Source organism: Euleptes europaea, chromosome 1, assembly GCF_029931775.1.
Source record: "Euleptes europaea isolate rEulEur1 chromosome 1, rEulEur1.hap1, whole genome shotgun sequence".
Taxonomy (NCBI): Eukaryota; Metazoa; Chordata; class Lepidosauria; order Squamata; family Sphaerodactylidae; genus Euleptes; species Euleptes europaea.
In genome coordinates this window covers 71,594,198-71,612,090 of record NC_079312.1, presented here as the reverse complement: position 1 = coordinate 71,612,090, position 17,893 = coordinate 71,594,198, and the positions used below count along the sequence as shown (strand labels likewise).

The 17,893-nt window shown below is 42.6% G+C and overlaps 1 protein-coding gene across 2 annotated transcripts in view; it reads left to right on the top strand.

The window, feature by feature from the left end:
- The window catches only part of TWF2 (twinfilin actin binding protein 2), a 74,738-nt gene that overhangs the window by 24,302 nt on the left and 32,543 nt on the right, over window positions 1-17,893 (top strand). For both annotated transcript variants that reach the window (XM_056856520.1, XM_056856529.1), the window contains exon 2: window positions 3,257-3,334. In XM_056856520.1, coding sequence (XP_056712498.1) covers window positions 3,257-3,334 — 78 coding nt within the window. The remainder of the gene's footprint in view (window positions 1-3,256; window positions 3,335-17,893) is intronic.

The following is a 17,893-nucleotide window of genomic DNA, read 5'->3' as shown; positions in this document are numbered from 1 at the left end:
ACCTTTGGATGGCTTGCAGTACCACTGACCATGGTATCCTTCTGGAGAGGCTGGCTGGGTTAGGCGTGGGGTGTGCGTGTTGTACTTTGGTGGTTCTGCTTTTACTTGTCCGGCCAATTCTAGAAGATGGTGCTGGGAGACTGCTGGTTAGTCCTGTGGCATTATACTGTGAGGTCCTGCAGGGATCCATCTTGTCTCCCATGCTATTTAACATCAACATGAAACCGCTGGGTGAGATCATCAGGGGATTTGGAGTGAGATGCCATCAATATGCCAATGACACCCAACTCTGTTTCTGTTTAACATCTGTGTTGGATGGGCCTTAACAGGTGCCTAGAGAAGGCAGTAGGATGGATAAGGGCCAGTAAACAGAAGCTCAGACAAGACAAACCTGGGATGCTATGGGTTGACAATAAAGATGCTTGAGGACTGAGTCAACCTGTCTTGGAGGAGGTTGTGTGCACTCTGAAGGAGCAGGTTTGTAGCTTGGGGGTTCTGCTGGATCCTGGCCTATGGATGGAGGCTCAGGCCTCCTCTGTTGTACTTTATCAGCTTCAGCCAATGTGCCAGCAACTGCCCTTCATCACGATCTGGCCATGCTCATCCATGCGCTGATTGTATCCAGGTTAGATTACTGTAATATACTCTGTGTGAGGCTGCTTTGAACACTCTGGAAACCTCAGCAGGTTCAAAATGTGACTGCCAGGCTACTGTCAGGCGTGGGGCATAGTGAATGTATCACTGCCTCCCCGTTTGGTTCCGGGTACAATTCAGAGTTCTGGTTTTTACCTTTAAGGCCCTAAACAGCTTGGGGCTGGGGAAGGACCACCTCCTCCCACACTATCCAGCCCGCCAGCTAAGAGCTTCCTCACAAGTTCTGCTCTCTACCTCCACCTTTAGAGGTGAGGAAGGTAGCAACCAGCCATAGGGTATTTTCAGTGCAGGCACCCTGCCTTTGGAATGCCCTTCCCCTTGAGGACTGCTTGCCATTTACCCTACTGTCTTCTTGATACCAAGGCAAAACATTTTTTTTACCCAGGTTTTAACACTGTTTTGTAGTTTGTTTGTTTTTGTCTGGAAGTGTTTAAGGCTTGTTTTGATGTGTTCCATGTTTTATGTTGTTTTGTTTGGATTACCTTCTCATTGCTTCGGCCAGCTATCATAGTCAACCACAGATCAGTGTAATAATAATGACAGGCTGTAGGATTAAGATGGAAGGCTGCAGAGCAGTCCCCTGAACAGCTGCCTGGTTTCAGCTGAAAGGTCTCACAGGTCCAGTGGGGTTCAGGTTCCCCTATTGATCTTTCAAACTTTAGTCACTGTCATGGTAACAATTGCAGTAGTGTAGGAACACACTATGGTTTGCAAATTAGGAGCTTTAAACAAATGTTCTCTCTCGCACAGATTTTCCCTTCTTTTCCCTTTCACCATGATGTAGCATTGCTTCTCTACTATCTACATTGCATGCTTAACATGAGCCTTTCTGGTTAGGGTATGTAAGGAGAATTTGTGCTGAAGAGGGGTAGAGGAAGCACTCCCAAGGCTTTCTTCCAGTTTGAAAACCATAGTCACACATCCTGCTTAGAGAAGGTTCAATCGAAGTTCCTCAGGAAAATCTTTCAGGCGGCGAATAATATCTCGAATGCTGCATTGAAAATGGGATGGTTAATGTTCAGTCCAGGCTCTGGGTTGTCATATTTATGATTTGGTTAAAACTCCTCTGTCAAAAAAAGGGTCTAATAACTCTGATACTAACTGATTTATATGGAGCGCCCTAGCAAATTGCATTTAGGAAAAAGCTGGGATGTTATGGGCTTTTGGGCCAGTTTCTTTTGATGATGGGCTACGAGAAAGCAAAGGAGCACCTCAAAACTAGAGTGGTAGAAGTAGAAAGACAACAAGATCTAAACAAGATCTCAGCTCCCCTTTTTCAGAAAGGACTTGCTCGGTAGGAATGTTATAATACCATACTTGTCCGGCGTCACAAATCCTGAGTATCGCAGATCCTTTATGCTTCTCCGATACAATGCCTTGCCTTCTGTGTTCTTAGGTGGTAAATATAACAAACTTCCACTGGAAGCACGCAAATGCGTTTGTAAACAAGATTCACTTGAAAACCATAGTTTGCAGGGGTGAGCATTACAAATGTAAATGTCCCTAACTAGTGAAGCCAGAACACCTCAAGTCCAGGAATCTGAGGGTATCCAAGGTCACCTTATTGACAAATATTGATTACTACAATTATTCTAATTACATAGTGAACTTAAATGATTTCTGTAAAGCCTGTAATTCCTGTTATCTCATTTATTTATTACTGACAGTTCTTCCAATTATGCTGTGAAAAGAAAGTAAACATGTAATTCCCGCTAACTGAATTATCTAGAGTTGCATATTCTGCATTCAGTAGAAGAAATGAAAACATAAAAACAATCATGTTCAGCCAACGCATGGGGAGAAAACATTGTCAGTTGTGACCAGCTCGCAACCAGAGGTTTTCATTTGCCAGTATGTGCAGCCTCACCGAGGGCTTAGTCGGCTGCTGTTCTCTTGAGTTCAGAGCAGATTATCCTTGAAGGGTCAGCGTAGGACAGGCAGAGGGCAAAAGCGAGGGCAGAGTTGCTTTTCCGCTTGTAGGAAACTAAGTTGTTTGGCTTCTCCTTTGCTTGGCAGACTACTGGTGAAAGATCACATGCCTCTGATCTAAAGCAAAACAGGCACAGCAATGCTTTTCCGCTTATAGGAATCTAAGTTGTTTGGGTTCTCCTTTGCTTGGCAGACTACTGGTGAAAGATCACATGCCTCTGATCTAAAGCAAAACAGCCACAGCAAGAGCGAAAACAGAGTAGCTCCTGCCCATCATCATCGTTCCCCTTCCAGCATCCCTCCCACTGCCCTGTGTATACATCAGGATACACTGTATATTTAATAAACTGTCACTCGAGCCTGCCCTGCCTGTGCCAGCCAAACTATCTGCTAAATTTGGGATATTATGTTCACCCCAAGTCAAGTATCAAGTTCTCCAGATCACATGTGCTTCCAGCCAGTATTTAACTCTGAAACCTCTGTCAGATTCAGTATTCCCCTACACAGTGTGGATCCAAACAAGAGAAATCTGGTGTCCTTTACTTTTTAAAGTGTTCACCTGACTTTGTTTTTCTGTCTCCTGTTTTATTTGCTTTCTCTGATTGGGTTGAAGAGCAGACCAACATTTTGAGTTGCCTTTCAAATCTGATCATCATGTTTCTGGTTCTTTTAGCCACTACGGAATTAAAGGATTTTTTTGCCAAGGCCCGGAATGGATCAATCCGCCTCATCAAAATCGTAATTGAAGATGGTAAGTTTTATTAATTTGGAGTTTCTTTGTGTCAGCTATCTCTTTACGTCATTGCTGTAGCTCATCTAGTCATAATAGTCAACTTGGGGATGGAGGAGAATTGCCATTCTGGATCTCCCAGAGGAAAACCCGAGTGGAGGCCATTGGGATGCACCTGCTTAGAACACACGACTATTTGCCAGGAATGGAATCAGCCCAGCTGTAACTTTAAGGAAGTAGGAATTTGTATTCTTATTTGTTTTTTTCTTCCCAGTGCAATTTCTTTTGGAAACATTGCCAACCCTTTCATAAGTTGATCAGCTGTCCTCATTGGTATTTGTGGAGCAATACAGGGGGTTCACTGTTCAAATATTGTTAATGGGACTCTCCCTGTAGCCCCAGATTGGTCACTGTCTCCTGATGAGGTGATTACACAGACAATTGTTTACTGTACAGAAGATAAATTATTAAAGGCAGCCAGAACATTGACTGGGGAAGCAGAACAAAGTGTCTTTCAGTGTGCCTTGTAATTATAATTCCAGCACTTAAGAGGATAGTAATACTATCTAAGAGATGAAACACACTTCCCGGCAATCTAGTAATGACTTCCAATGGCATTGCATTGCATGGCTACTGTAGAACAACAAAATGGCAGGTATGTGACTGTATTCCACTTTAAAAAAAAACTCTATGCAAATGTTCTGAAATTGGGTACTCTCAATGAACTGGATTCAGCAATCTCAGTGGAAGGGATTGATGCTGTGGATTGTTGATGCTTTCCCTTCCCCTCAGTATGATTCATCAACCTGGTTTGTAGATTGTCCCTTGATTAACTCGTCTAGGAAGCACCCATTTCGTTAACCAAATGGCAGGGCTGTCTCAGTTTAATCTGCAGTAGCTCCAAGTTTCTTGTGCCTGATCCAAATGCCTTGCCAAATGTAAGCAAGTTGGAGGGACTCCAATAGATGTCAGGGGAATAGGGCTCTAAGTTTTTGTATCAAAGAGTATTATTCAGTTATGTGAGCATATTACCTGCAGTTCAAAGTGATACAGCCTACACAAAGGTTGACCAGTTCTCAGTGAGAACTAAGCCAGTGCTTTAGGCCAATAAGCTATGTGTTTACCTTCCTGTTTACTGGAGTTCAGTTACATTGTGATAGAATGTCATTTCCATCTCAACTCTCCAATTTTCACCTCCTTACTCTCATTGTTTCTGCCATGGTTACAGGATTGAGGAGTTTCATTTATGAATAGGTAGTGGTCTGCGATTTTCCAAGTAAAAAGTTTAGTTCTGTATACAGTGGAAACTCATTATCAAAACCTCTGGATTTCCAGATTATTTACAGTCATAGTGTCATCCATGAAAATCCATATTACTGCAAACATATGGAAATATAATTATTATATACCTAGCCTATTGATTTGAAAAGTCTCCCAGCACAACCTGAGTATGTCCTATAGTTTAGTTGTGTGGTTAATCAAAAGTTGGAGAATCTCATTTCTACTTCATTGACATCTGATTTTGGGAAGGTTATATAAGGAAGTGCTTCTGTGATTAGAATTTTCCTCACAGGTCAGTTGTATGTGGTTCCTAACCTGCTATGGTGATTCTCATGCCTCATAAGGTGACTAGGTTGAATCCAGGTATACCTTTCAGAATAGCTGATTCAGTATTAGACTATTTAAAACTAGTAAGTACATTTCTATGAACGTAATATAGGAAGCATACTCAGTCATTACTGAATGGGGTATTTTTATCTTTGTGATGTATTACTGGAAGCCTTGAGGGCCTATGAGGGAGCTACATAAAAGGAAATTAACTCTTGATTCCTTCAATCTACTATATTTGGTAAAAAGGCAGCACTACAGATACCATGTGTATCCCCACAGTAGCATAGGGGAATGGATACACGACAAACTTTGTTTCAGAGATTCTGCACTTTTAAAAGAGGAGAGGTTGACAGTAAAGAATCTCATTGAAGAGGTTTGGCTTCCTGTGGTTTGTGGCTTCAGACTGAACAAAACTGCTGCAGAAGCTAAAAACCTACAATCACAGCATTAGACGTTGACGAAGGAGTTACAGTTTCTTTTACTTTAGACAAGGTGTCTTTTAAGCTGGAAGTGTGTGTTTTTGAGAAGAACTTCCCATATTCAATTAAGCCATTCATGAATCTGTGTTCTCTCTGTATATCAGTAAGGCAGGGGATGAGGTGTCTACTTCTGAATACTCCTTCCGGAAATACACAGAGGCTCTGCACAGATGCCACATTGCTCCATGGTTTGACTTCATAGAATTAAGACTTGGAAGTCCTCAGTCTCATGTGTTTTCCCCCCTCCTCTCATGCATGACTCTGAAATAGAATACTTCTTAGTTGTCAATAAACCACTGTTTGTCATGGCTTCTGAATAGAATGAAATTATAGACTGTTGTTTGTTCTCTTGCCTGTAAGTTAGGATTCCAAACTGCAGTTTAATCCTTGTTTAGAAGTATTTGTTCTCTGAGTAGTGGTCTGCGGAAAAAAGGAAGTGGGGAGCATGAAAACATGACGATTTCCAAGTCTCATTATTTGAATGCAGCTAATACCTTCCATTTGTTTTATGTGAACATTGTCTCCATATTATTGTGTTTGCAGCAATCTAGCCTTCTGTGTTGTTTCTTATAACAGAAATTTTAATTCAAAACAGTCTCTGAAAAAGACAAAAATGTTTTCTGCTGCCTTCTTGAGAAGGCAGATAAGTTTCCACAAATCACATTGTTAGTTAAAGCTCTCTTCTTTGACTCTGCTTGCTCCTTTCCCGTTCCTTGCCCCCTATTACCTAGTCTGATATACTTTATGACTTATTGCTTAAACCACGTCAGCCATTCAATGCTTTGTGTTTTGATGTAGCTGTTTCTAATGATAGGAACTTGTGGCTTGGAATGCTGTTAGCTGGAGCAATCTGAAAATGATCTCATGTGCATTAAAAGTGTTACAGGTCATCCCTTAAATGGAACACTGCAAAGTTTTAAAAATTTCTGTATACTCTCAGAGAATGTTTAAGACAATGAAAGTCACTAGCAGTGCAATCCTAGGCAGAGTTATGTCCTTCTGAGTCTCTTGAAGTCAATGAGTTTAGAAGGGGTACAACTAGAGTTGCCAGTGGGAGACTGGGGTGGGCGGGGACATGGGGCGGTGACATCACTTCTGGTGCCATCACTTCAGCCCTCTCTTAGAATCATTGGTTTCTGGTGATTCCTAGAAAAAAACGACATCACTCCTGGGAAGTGATGGCACACCATCAACAGCAATTTTTAAAACGTTAATTTTCTTTTGCTACTCACAGGGGTGGTGGCAGGGAATGGGTGCTGGGGACAGGGGGTTGCCCATCCCTGGCAGGAGGCTGGCAAATCTAGTTACAACTCAGCTTAGGTGGCACTGTAGAGTGTATGAACAAGAGATGGGACTCAAATAGTATGGTTTGTATGGAATGTGATACTGATTGCTGCCAAATTGGAAACCTTTTATAAATGTCTAGGTACCTGGCATATTTTCAGTCCCCTTGTGCTGTAAAGGGAAAAAAAGTATAATTCCCTTCTACAACTTGGCTTAAAGGGCAGCTTGACCCTAAAAGTTTTCATAACTCAAGCCAAAGACCAGGGGGTGCGGCCAGGGGTGGTATATAAGGGAGGCTTCCAAGCCAGACTGGGGAGGAACAACTGGGTGGAGCACACAGAGCCAGAGAATGAGAGAGAGCAAGGCCGAGCCCATTAGGAGGGAAGGAAGAGGGCCAGGGTGCTTGAATCCCCTCTCCTTCCCATTCTGAGGCCAGTGGGGAGGATGGCCGAGATTGGGCAATCCAGTTCAGCAACAAGGAAGCCTTATACTGCCAATCAGCTACAATGGATGACCCAAATTCTAGTACTGTGAGGCACAATTTAAAATCATTCTGGAGAAGTAAAAATTGCTGACCTAAAAAATTATTTTGTAGACTGGCTTCAGATTTCAAATAGACCTTGCATGTAGCTATGTCACCTTAGTCTTTGATGGCCCTGGCAGGGGTGGATGGCTGAGGTTTAAATACATGAAGCTGCTTGCAGAACCCTGTAGCAGTTGTATCCATCTTCTGTCCATGTTGAAATCTGGCTTGAGAGAGTGGGGGGGAGGAAATGTTCCCACTTTCTTCAGCGTGTCCATAATTATATAGACCTCTATAATGCCCTTCCCCCTCCCCTTAGTTATTTTTTGGATAAGCTTTAAAAACCCTCAAACTCTTTAGTATTTCCTCACAGGAAAAGAGCTCATTTTAGTTGGTCTTTTCTGTACATTTTCCATCTATAGATTGGGGTGCAGGTGAGAGGTAGGGTAACAAACTGTAGAGTCTACTGAACATCATAGATTCATTATACGTCTTATTTTCATTCATTTTTCTAATAATACATGGACCTAATTTTGCTTTTCGGTACCATATAACCATAGGATCTCTTTTTCTCCCTTGGAGGTCACACCCAGAGTATACCATCAGTGCTTACATGAAGTTAGCAGTTTTCATGCAGTATTTATCCCCTTGCATTTACATGAATCTCATTTGCCATTCTGTTGTGCATTCATATCATTTGGCAATTTACCCTAATGAAGAAAAATTATGATGAACTTTAATCCTAATATTTTGTCTTGGCAAGAATAAGGCATATATTTGAAAATACACTCAGTCTCTCCCTGTTCATTGTTTGTGTGTGTGTGTGTGTGTGTGTGTGTGTGTGTGTGTGTGTGTGTGTGACTTCCTGTACCAAACAAGACTGTTGACGTAGACACACCATGTTATTATGGAGCCCCAGTGAAAGGGGTAACCTATGAATCACACTGATTAACATCTTTTGCGTGTTGAGAACACAAGTTTACATTTTAAGAATTTGCTGGAAACTTCTTGCTTTCCTTTATTTATGTACTGAGCTGCGGTTGCCAGACTTTTGCTGTACATCTGTTTAGGATGAATATTTTGGATTAATGTGACCTTGGCATATGCTATCTAGGTTTTCTTAAGAACATACTGTGTAAAATGGTAGTAGTAGTAAATAAGGAGAGGAGACAGTTATAATCCACTTTGGGTCCCCATTGGGGAGAAAAGTGGGTATAAGTGCAACAAGTAAATTATAACCCTTAATGTTGTTTTTTTCTTGACTTTGTAGAGCCCTTGGGCTGGTTGTGCATCTGTGTGTATGATTCAGATTACCTTGCCTGAGGATGTAGCAAGATCCTTGGATAAGTGAATAATAACAAACATTTATATAGCGCTTACAGTGTTTGCATACATTATTTTATAATCCTTGCAACAGTCTGTAAGATAGGTCTGTATATGTAGAGAGAGAGTGTGAGGATGAAAAAGTGGCTTTCCTAAAGCCACTTAGTGAGGTCTTGATAGCGGTAGGATATGGACTGGATTCCTGAGTACCTCTAAGATTCCAGCTCATTTCTTGTAGTTTCTACATAACAACAGCTTCAACCATTCGTAACTTTTAAAAGAGGACAGCTTTCTGTCTGATTCTGTTAGTGTTTTATTGAGGAATGGGTTGGTCCCACAGCCTCGAAGGAGGCCATGATGAGAGCCAGCATGGTATACTGGTTAAAGTGTTGGGCTAGGATCTGGAAAACCCAGGTTTGACTCCCTGCTCTGCCATAGAAGCTTGCTGGGTGTCCTCGGGCCCTGCCACACAGTCCCAGCATAGCCTACTTCATAGGGCTGTTATGAGGATAAGGCTAGATAAAACCTCCATATTCAGAGATAATTCACCTTTCAAAAAACTACTGGTATATGAATACAAATGTCACAACAAATCACAATTAATACAAACAGTTTAACACATTAATACAAGATGGTTATTAACAAACCAGCTACAAACCCGAGTTGAAATTTCAGATGGTACCAACCAACAAACCTTGGCTTGTTGGACTGTCTGCATTTTGATATGAAAGGTAGTTGGTTTTGATCAAACTAGAGTTTATCATGACTTCTGAATGTAGCCATAACATATTCACATCCAGTCTTCATGAGATTCTTTATTGTATTATCCCAGTCAGCAATGTGGACTCAAGCTTCTCCTCTTGCCTCTTCTCTCAGTGACTTCCTCATGAAGCATGGCAATTTTGTGATATTGTGTTTGAGAAGATGTTCTAACTTAAGCCAGGTTTATTTCAATTAGATTATTATGTCATGTATGTTCAAACTGATGTTATATTTTCTTTTCCTTTTATTTTTATTTAGACTAAAGACTGCCTTTCCACTATAAATAATACTCAAGACAGCTCTATGCCACAATAAACCATCTGGAAGCCAATGCAGATGTTATAAAATGAATGTAATATGCTCAGTGCCACAGGCCTTTTGCTTAATAAAAACATGATAGAGTTTTCATTCCTGGGTGTTTAGCAGTAATAATAAAGTCTAAAAATTTTACTGAACAGGTTTGCGGTAATGGTAGTGTTAGCGCCACCCATAGGTTACGCTAAGGTTCGGGCCTTGGTGCTTTTGTCCCTAGTCAAATAGCCAGAATAATGATATATCACTTTCCCTGAAATAGGAAGAGACTGGATTGTACAGTACCAGAAGCATGTGTACTGGGTCCTTTCAGGACAAAATTATTGTAATGTTTCAGGAAGACAGAAGGATTTAACTGCTTGGAGGAGGTCAGTCACCTCTACTCATTGTGCCTTTGCCCACACTAGAAAGGATGGTATGCAGTTTCAGAGCTTTCAGCTTGCTAACAAAGGTCTCTCTGTCAGCCTAGCAGAGGAACAGGTTTTCTTTACTTGTTGAGGCTTATCACCAGTAGCTTACAAGAGGAAGGCAGCATAATGCTGACTCATGTACTTCCTCTACACAGTCTTATTTGCTCTCTAAACTTTCCCACAGCTGTTGCTGCTCAATATGAATTTGCTACTCTTTGACTAACCTCTTAACCAGAATGACCATCTCTAAAGATATATGGCATGTTTCTGACCATCTGAAGTTCCTCCGGTATCATTTGTCTTCCTGCGGCAGACATACTGAGAGTAAACTTCTGGTGAGCCTTGTAGTTGATCCATGGTTCCAAAATGTACAGTTCTATGGTGGCAACCTAAGAATATTGTGCAGAATATTAGTACGAGCTCTGCAAACATAAGCAGGAATGCACCCTGCCCATTCCATATTTCAGTAGCAGCAGGTGAAGGGTATGAGTGGTGCCTACGAAGGTAAAATATGGTGGATGCACGTAGGCTACAGTCCATATTAACTGTCCTATGAATGGAGGAGGTATGCAGCATTATATACAGAGAAAACAAACCAGTAGAGGAAAGGGCACTTGGTACTGAAGCATAGGCTTTTCCTTATAGAAACTTTATGACTGGATCATCTGGTTTTCCCCAATTCTCATAGTACAGAAATAACATAATGGTATTTCCAATTCTGTGCTTTTAAAAATTAATTTTTGTTAATTATCTTCAAGCCACAAGGGCAGGGTGTGTCCATGGCAACTTTATATACTGCAACAAAGCATTTCTACAGCTTATAGACTGGAAGGAGCTGAGGAGTGTTCCTTTACAGCTGTAGGGCAAAATGAGTCACAGAGGCTTGTGTATGTGTTCCAGGTAAGAGCTGATGCAGGACTTTGATCTAGATTGATCTAGTCTTTGATCAGCCCTACTTTCTTCAGGGCCAAAGAAAATAAAGAAGTCTCAAAAGTGTGAGAACTGTTGGGCGGGCGGGTGGGGGGAGCCAGTATTTGTGTTCTAAATTACAGTGAGATTTCAGAGTGCCTGATGGCTACGTATTAAATGCCAGGAAATAAAGTCACAGGCCAGACTGTGAAAGAGTCAAGCCGTCTGGCCAGAAAAACATCACTCTGGGTAGCGGCTGTTAAAGCTGGAGCTCAGGTATTAGAGAAGTGTTAGAAAATCAAAGAAAGATTCAGCGCATGGGAGGGGGCTATTCTGCTGCAGGGTGTTTTTGTTGTTGTTGTTCCTACACATTTGGTCATTTACGACATGTTCTTTATCCTCATTTACACCACTTCCTTTGCTTGTGGATTAAGGGTGCAGATGCGATCAAGAAGTGGTCAGCAAATCTGGCTTTGCAGCGTTGAGGTTTCTACACTGGCTTTAGCATTTTAGTCTCTCCCCACACCCAAAGGGGGTTACCGCACTTTGTATTCCCAGCAATGTATTAAGAGTTTGAAAATATTATAAAAAACACCGCTTTAAAAGGGTTTTTGGATACCACGGCTTATAAATGGTTGGAAGACGTCTTCACATCTAAAGCGGCCAAACAAAGTGCAAACAGTATTTTTTACGTTTTCAAACTCTTAACACATTGGTGGGAAAACATAGAAAGTGCGAACAGTATTTTTTATAACATTTTCAAACTCTTAATGCATCGCTGGGAATATAGGTGCGGTAACCCCTAAAGTGTATAGAGGAAGTAAAGAGTTCAGTTTGGCTTCGAGACTGATTTTTGCTCCAGTACATAAGAACGGCAAACAGCTTGCTTTATGACCACACCTGAAATGTAGAGGAGCATGGATGACCTTGAAAAATTCTCAAAAATGTCTGCTCTTTGGAGAATGTTTTAATAGTGGCAAGTCATAAGTGGGCAATCTAAACCAGCTAGCAAAACAGTACTTTTTTTTTGAATAGTTTTGTCCTACTTTCCTGAATAGTCCAAGACAGTTTGCAAACAAGGTCCAGAAAACACACAATAAAACACAATGTGAATGAAAGTAGGGACAATTTAAGAGTGAGTAATAGTCTACTTTGCATGAATAAGCGATTCCATTGCAGGAAGACTAACCAAAGACAAAATGAAATGACTCCTCTTCTTTCCTCCCTCTCCATAACTTCCTCAAATGTTGTCAGAAAACTGCTAACCCCACAGAAGGGGAATAAATTTAAAGTTGCACCTCCTCTTAATTGTTTTTTTCCCCTTCATAACAATGAAATTAGAACAACTAAGTAAATTGGTCTGTGATCTACTGGTTCCTTTGGTTTATAGTTTCTCTTAAGAATCAGGGCGTTCCCACTCCTTAAAAATGGTTCTTTCCAGCTTTTTTCCTTTAAGGACCTTCCTTGTGCTCTCAAAAATATTTATTTGTTCAAGTCCAGACATATACATCAGGGTCCAGTTCAGGTACAATGTTTTCTTTCTCCATATGGATTTCTGGAATGGTTCCTGTGGGAACGTATTCAGGAAAGTGGTCCCCGAGAGGAGAAAGTACTGCTTTACAATCTTCCAGATACAGAAGTGCATAGGTTCAATTTAAAAGAAAAAGAAAATATGGCTATAGTTATTAAGGGAAGATTTTTCTTTTTGGGTGCACTTTTCTTTTAACTGGCGTTAAGCTGGGGTGTGCATGACTCACATGTGTAGGAATGGGGAAACCAACCCTGTTCACCAAATTAGCCTCCACCACTCATGTGTAGGAGTGGGGAATCAAACCTGGCTCTCTAGCCCAGAGTCCACCGCTCCAAACCACCACTCTTAACCACTACACCACACTGGGTCTCTTGGGCTTCAGTTGTGGCCTAGTGGCTCAGCTGTCAGACTAGAATCTGTGTGTGTGTGTAAAGTGACTTCAAGTCACAGCCAACTTATGGTGACCCCTTCTGGGGTTTTCATGGCAAGAGACTAGCAGAGGTGGTTTGCCAGTGCCTTCCTCTGCACAGCAACCCTGGAATTCCTTGGTGGTCTACCATCCAAATACTAACCAGGGCTGACCCTGCTTAGCTTCTGAGATCTGACGAGATCAGGCTAGCCTGGGCCATCCAGGTCAGGGTGACTAGAATCTGGGAGACCCAAATATCAATTCCTGCTTGCTGGGTGACCTTCAACCAGTCCACACACTCTCATCCTAACATACCTTACAAGGTATGTTGAGATAATAAAATGAGGAGAGAAGAATGATGTAAGCTGCTTTGGGTCTTCATTGGATGGATCCAGATGTTGGCATAAACCCAAGTTTGAAACAGACCCTTAGTTGCCTGTGGCAAGTGAATTTCCTCTAGGCAGCCAAGCAGGGAAACGTTGCCCCTCCCCCTCCCCTCCCAGACCAGAGATTCATGCAGGTTTGTTGTAAGACTGTCATAGCCTTTTGTAAAGAACCCTTTACAGAAACCAGGATATCAGTCACAGGACTTCAAAACAAATCTAGACTCCTTTTTGGAGTGCTGCATTTTCTAATAGAGTAGACAGTATGTACCATAAAGGCTTTCCCCCTTTCCTTTTTGGTCTTTTAGCTGCTAAATGTGTGGCTTTCCCTGAATTGGAGGGTGTGTGTGTCTGTGTGCACTTGTACATGTGCAAGTGTGTGAGAGAAATTATGGCTTAACAATAATTGTACCTGATACGAATACATTTTTGTCTTACATTTGTCGAGTCCGATTCAGCAATCTGTTCAGAATGCACTGATGGTCGCCGACCTTTCCTGCATTCCCCTTCCTCCAGCAGTACCATCCCTAGGAAAGTTGATTCTTGGCGGGGGGGGGGGGGGCGGTCACACTGTGGTGAAAATACTGAACAACAATCACACAGCCTTGAAAAAGGGAGCACAAAGAATTTTGGTAGTATTTTAGCAATTGTATTTTTAATAGTCTTCTCCAATATGTACCTTCCTATTTGCCACTCTAGTGAGATTTCAGCACTAAAGATTAAGCTGTCCCATGGATACTCTGCTAAGCTGGCAGATGGAGACAAAGCAGGTTGAAATGGCTGCTGAAACCTAACTGGAATTGATTCCTGAAGCTTGTGATAAATCCTTCTAGATGTGCAGAGTGGTTTAGCGGCCCCTGGTAATAACATCTGGGATGAGGGGGAAGATAAAGTGCCATCAGTATTTTGCTCTTAAAACGTCAGCAGCAAAATGTTTTCTCAAATTAATCCATGTTCTTTGTCAAAGAAGCTGCATTGTTCAGCCGGTATATATTAAACAAAGCTGCAGGTATTTGGTGTGTGGGTGTCAGTTTGGGGAATTTTGGCAGTGCCACACATTTTCAAATATAACTTTATCGCCATAAAGATCAGCTTTTTTGTTTGTTTTTCTTCTTTAGATGCAAACTGAGATTCTCACGAAGTTGAATTGTGTACCAAATACCACATTTTATATAGTCTGTGTTTGTGTGGAGGTGCAGACTGCCGCCCTGGCTAGGGTTTATGATTCCTTGTATGTACCGCAGACTACTTAGGTTTGAGTCATGTGATTGTTATCAATGACATCTTAAAGATTTCATTGCAAGCGTCAACAGTTCCTCTGGCAAGCAGTAATTGCCTGTTTCAGATCAATTAATTGTAAGCAGGGTGAAACTTCGAGGAAGCCAAGTTCATTATGCTAAAGCACACTAACTGCAGAGGTCAGCAGCATTCTGGAAGGGTTGCTGTTGTAAACGGTGAAAAACTGCCAAAATTTTCTTAGTATTGTGTGGCATGTATATATTGTTGTTTATGTTGTTTCCTGAGAATAAGAGAGTTGAATAATACTGGGGTGGAGATGACGGTCTACTTACAGCCCATTCCTGAGCTCTTGGCAGCCGGGGATGGCGTGGACGTGGCACTGCCGCGGTGCCTCTGAACCTGTTTCCCTGCCACTGAAAGCCTTAAAAAAGCCTTTTGCTGGCTTTTAAAAGTTTGTGTGTTAAGTGCCGTCAAGTCGCTTCCGACTCATGGCGACCCTATGAAAGTTTAAATGGGGCAAAATGCCCCGTAGAGAATAGCTAGGCTGCGCCTGCAAAATAGCAGTCGCAGCATCGCCGATCTCAGCGCCAGCATCTGGGGCCAAAGGGGGACAGGGAGCTTCCTATAGGCAGCTCCGTCCCCGGCATGGCACGGGAACACCTCCCAGGATGCCAGCACACCCCCTGGAACGCCGGTGCGGGCCTTTATGCTGGTGGGATGCCAGCAGAAGGCCCAGCTGGCATCCCTGGGTGGCGCTGCCACAAAAGACCAGCGTCCGGGCCTCTCCACCAGCATTGGGGCCACTCACGGTGGCATAAGTAGCCCAGGCACTGGCACAGGGGGTCCCAGTGCCGGCGCAGCCCCTTCCTGGCCTCATGAGGACTTTCATCCTTGGAGTTCAGGAATGGGCTGTTAGAAAGACAAATTTAAATCTCTGAAGCAGTGGAAAATAGAAATAAAAAATGGCAGTTGCGAATGGCGTTGCTAACAGCCATCAGTAACAATTTTATGTTCATTGGTCATTATAGCATCTTCTACTATAGCTGCCATTTACAGTTTTATATGAGTTCTCACATTAAAATGATTAACTGTTTTAAAATTTGTTGCCCAGTTAATCAGAGCTAGCAATTTTGTTGCTCAGATGACTTTTAAGCTGTTGATCCTGCTGGTCAATCAACGTTAGCTGCGGTTTGAAGAAAATAAAGTACAAATTGCATCATCTTACTTTTGCTTTCCTCAGTGGGTGACCAGAGGTTGTTGCCCTCCTTTGGGTAGCTAACTAGAAGGATGGCATTTGTTTTTGGAATATGAGGCGTTTCAATGTGATGAAACACAGCCGAAATGTGACTACCCCCTCGTGCTGCCATAAGATCCTAATACACATTGATCATGTGGTATAGTTATCCCTGAACTGTTTCATTGTAGACTAAAGGTGAGGATCACTTGCCATGTTCAGAGACAGAAGACCACTTTATGCGTTGGGGCGGGGACAATAGGAAGGAGGCTTCAGCTTCCACACCCCGCCTGCAGGCTGGTCAGTGGCCACAGTGTGAAATGGACCCTTGAACTGGAGGGCCCACAGGTCTGACTCAGTGGGGCTGCTTTATGTTCCTGTGTAAGAATAAAATCAAGAAGTCCCAATAATGAGAAGAGTCTGTATGGTAAGACCCTTTCTAGACTGAAGCTGAGTTTGTAGCTCTTCAGTGAGGTTCAGAGTTCATGCAAGACCGTTTTTTTAAAAATGGAGCAGTAAACAAAACTAAAGGTTTTGGGAATCAGGACAAGTCCTGCTGCTTGTGTGTTTATCATCTGATTTGCCAGATCAGTAACGCTGAATGTAAGCAAGTCAGGGAGGGGTGGGATAAAAATCAAATAAATAAAATAAAAACGCTTTAATCCCTTAATAATTGCTCTTTCTGTGTTTCTAGCAGCTGCACACACCCCAATTTCTCTTTCATGATGCTACACTGACTCTCGCTGATGCTTCTCTATGGGGTTAGGGTTGATAACTGACCTGGTAGCATGATGAAATGAAGCCAGGAAGAGCATCATTCCCTCTTTTGTAATTATAGTTGCATACTCATGTTGCCCCAGGGGGATTGAGCAAGCACTGCTGTCATGTTAGATGAGAAGTGGGATGATTGAGTGAAGCTCTGGCCTTTGCATCACGGGATGATTTGCCCTCTGTTTCTCAATCTCTTATTTTTAAGCAGCAGAATAAAAGCAGATTCTGGTGGGTCAGCCATATCAGTCTTCTCAGCAAAAACAAAAGTCTACAGATGAACTCATTTATTGTTGCAAAAACTTTTGTGTCGTGGGCGAAAGCTTGTAGTGTAATACATTCATTAGAAGTGAAGCAGGCTCACAAATGGTTAAATCCTGGCTACTTTGGTCTGCAAATGCAAGAAGAAGAAGAGTTAATTTTTATATGCCGACTTTCTGTACCACTTAAGGAAGAATCAAAGCCGCTTACAATCATCTTCCCTTCCCCTTCCCACAACAGACACCCTGTGAGGTAGGTGAGGCTGAGAAAGCTCTAAGAGAGCTGTGATTAGCCCAAGGTCACCCAGCTAACTTCAGTGGAGGAGTGGAGAATCAAACCCCCAGTTCTCCAGATTAGAGACCACCACTCTTAAGCACTATACCACACTGGCTGTCAGGGTGGCATAAGCAACAGCCAGGGCAGGAGCAGGAAATTGCTGCTAGGCGAGACTGTATTGTGTATCTTGTGCGGAGGAAGTGGAAGCTTCCGGGTTTCTTTTTGCAGCCTTGTAAGTGCACAATGACACCCGTATTATTAATTGCTCTGTCTCCTCCCCCTCCTTAGGGTTATTGCTGGCCTTGGCAGAGATGGTTCGGTTGTGGAAAAAGCAGGCCGTGGGCCAGGGTGGCCCTGGACGCTTCAGACTGACAAGGAGTCAGCCATGTTTGATGTGTTTAATAAATCAGTGGAGCTATGCATTGTGACTCCTGGCCAAGGGACTCGACCTTCTTGGCTTCTTGCTTTTGTTTATGAGCAAGAGAGAGCGTGAGTTAGGAGAGCAAGAGGGCTCCGGAGGGACTTAGCTGGGCTTCACCTTCTTGGAAAACTGATCTGCATAGAAACAAAACAAGTGATGCAATCGGCAAATGCCGCTTCTCTCTCAAGGCGGTGACCGAGGGGCTCCTGACAGCAGCCTCTGGATGTTGGTCAGTCTTTTATGTTCAGTGTAGCGCTGTCCAGGAGCTGATATGCACATGCAGAACACATGCATGACACTGTGCAGCCCTGTTGCTTCTAGCCTCACTCTCTCTAGCAGAAGCCCATGTAGCCCTGCGCAGTCTACTGCGATTGACGCAGTTGACTGGGTCTCTGAGGACTTTCTCTTGTCCTGCTAGCTAAAACCTTTTAATCGGAGATACCTG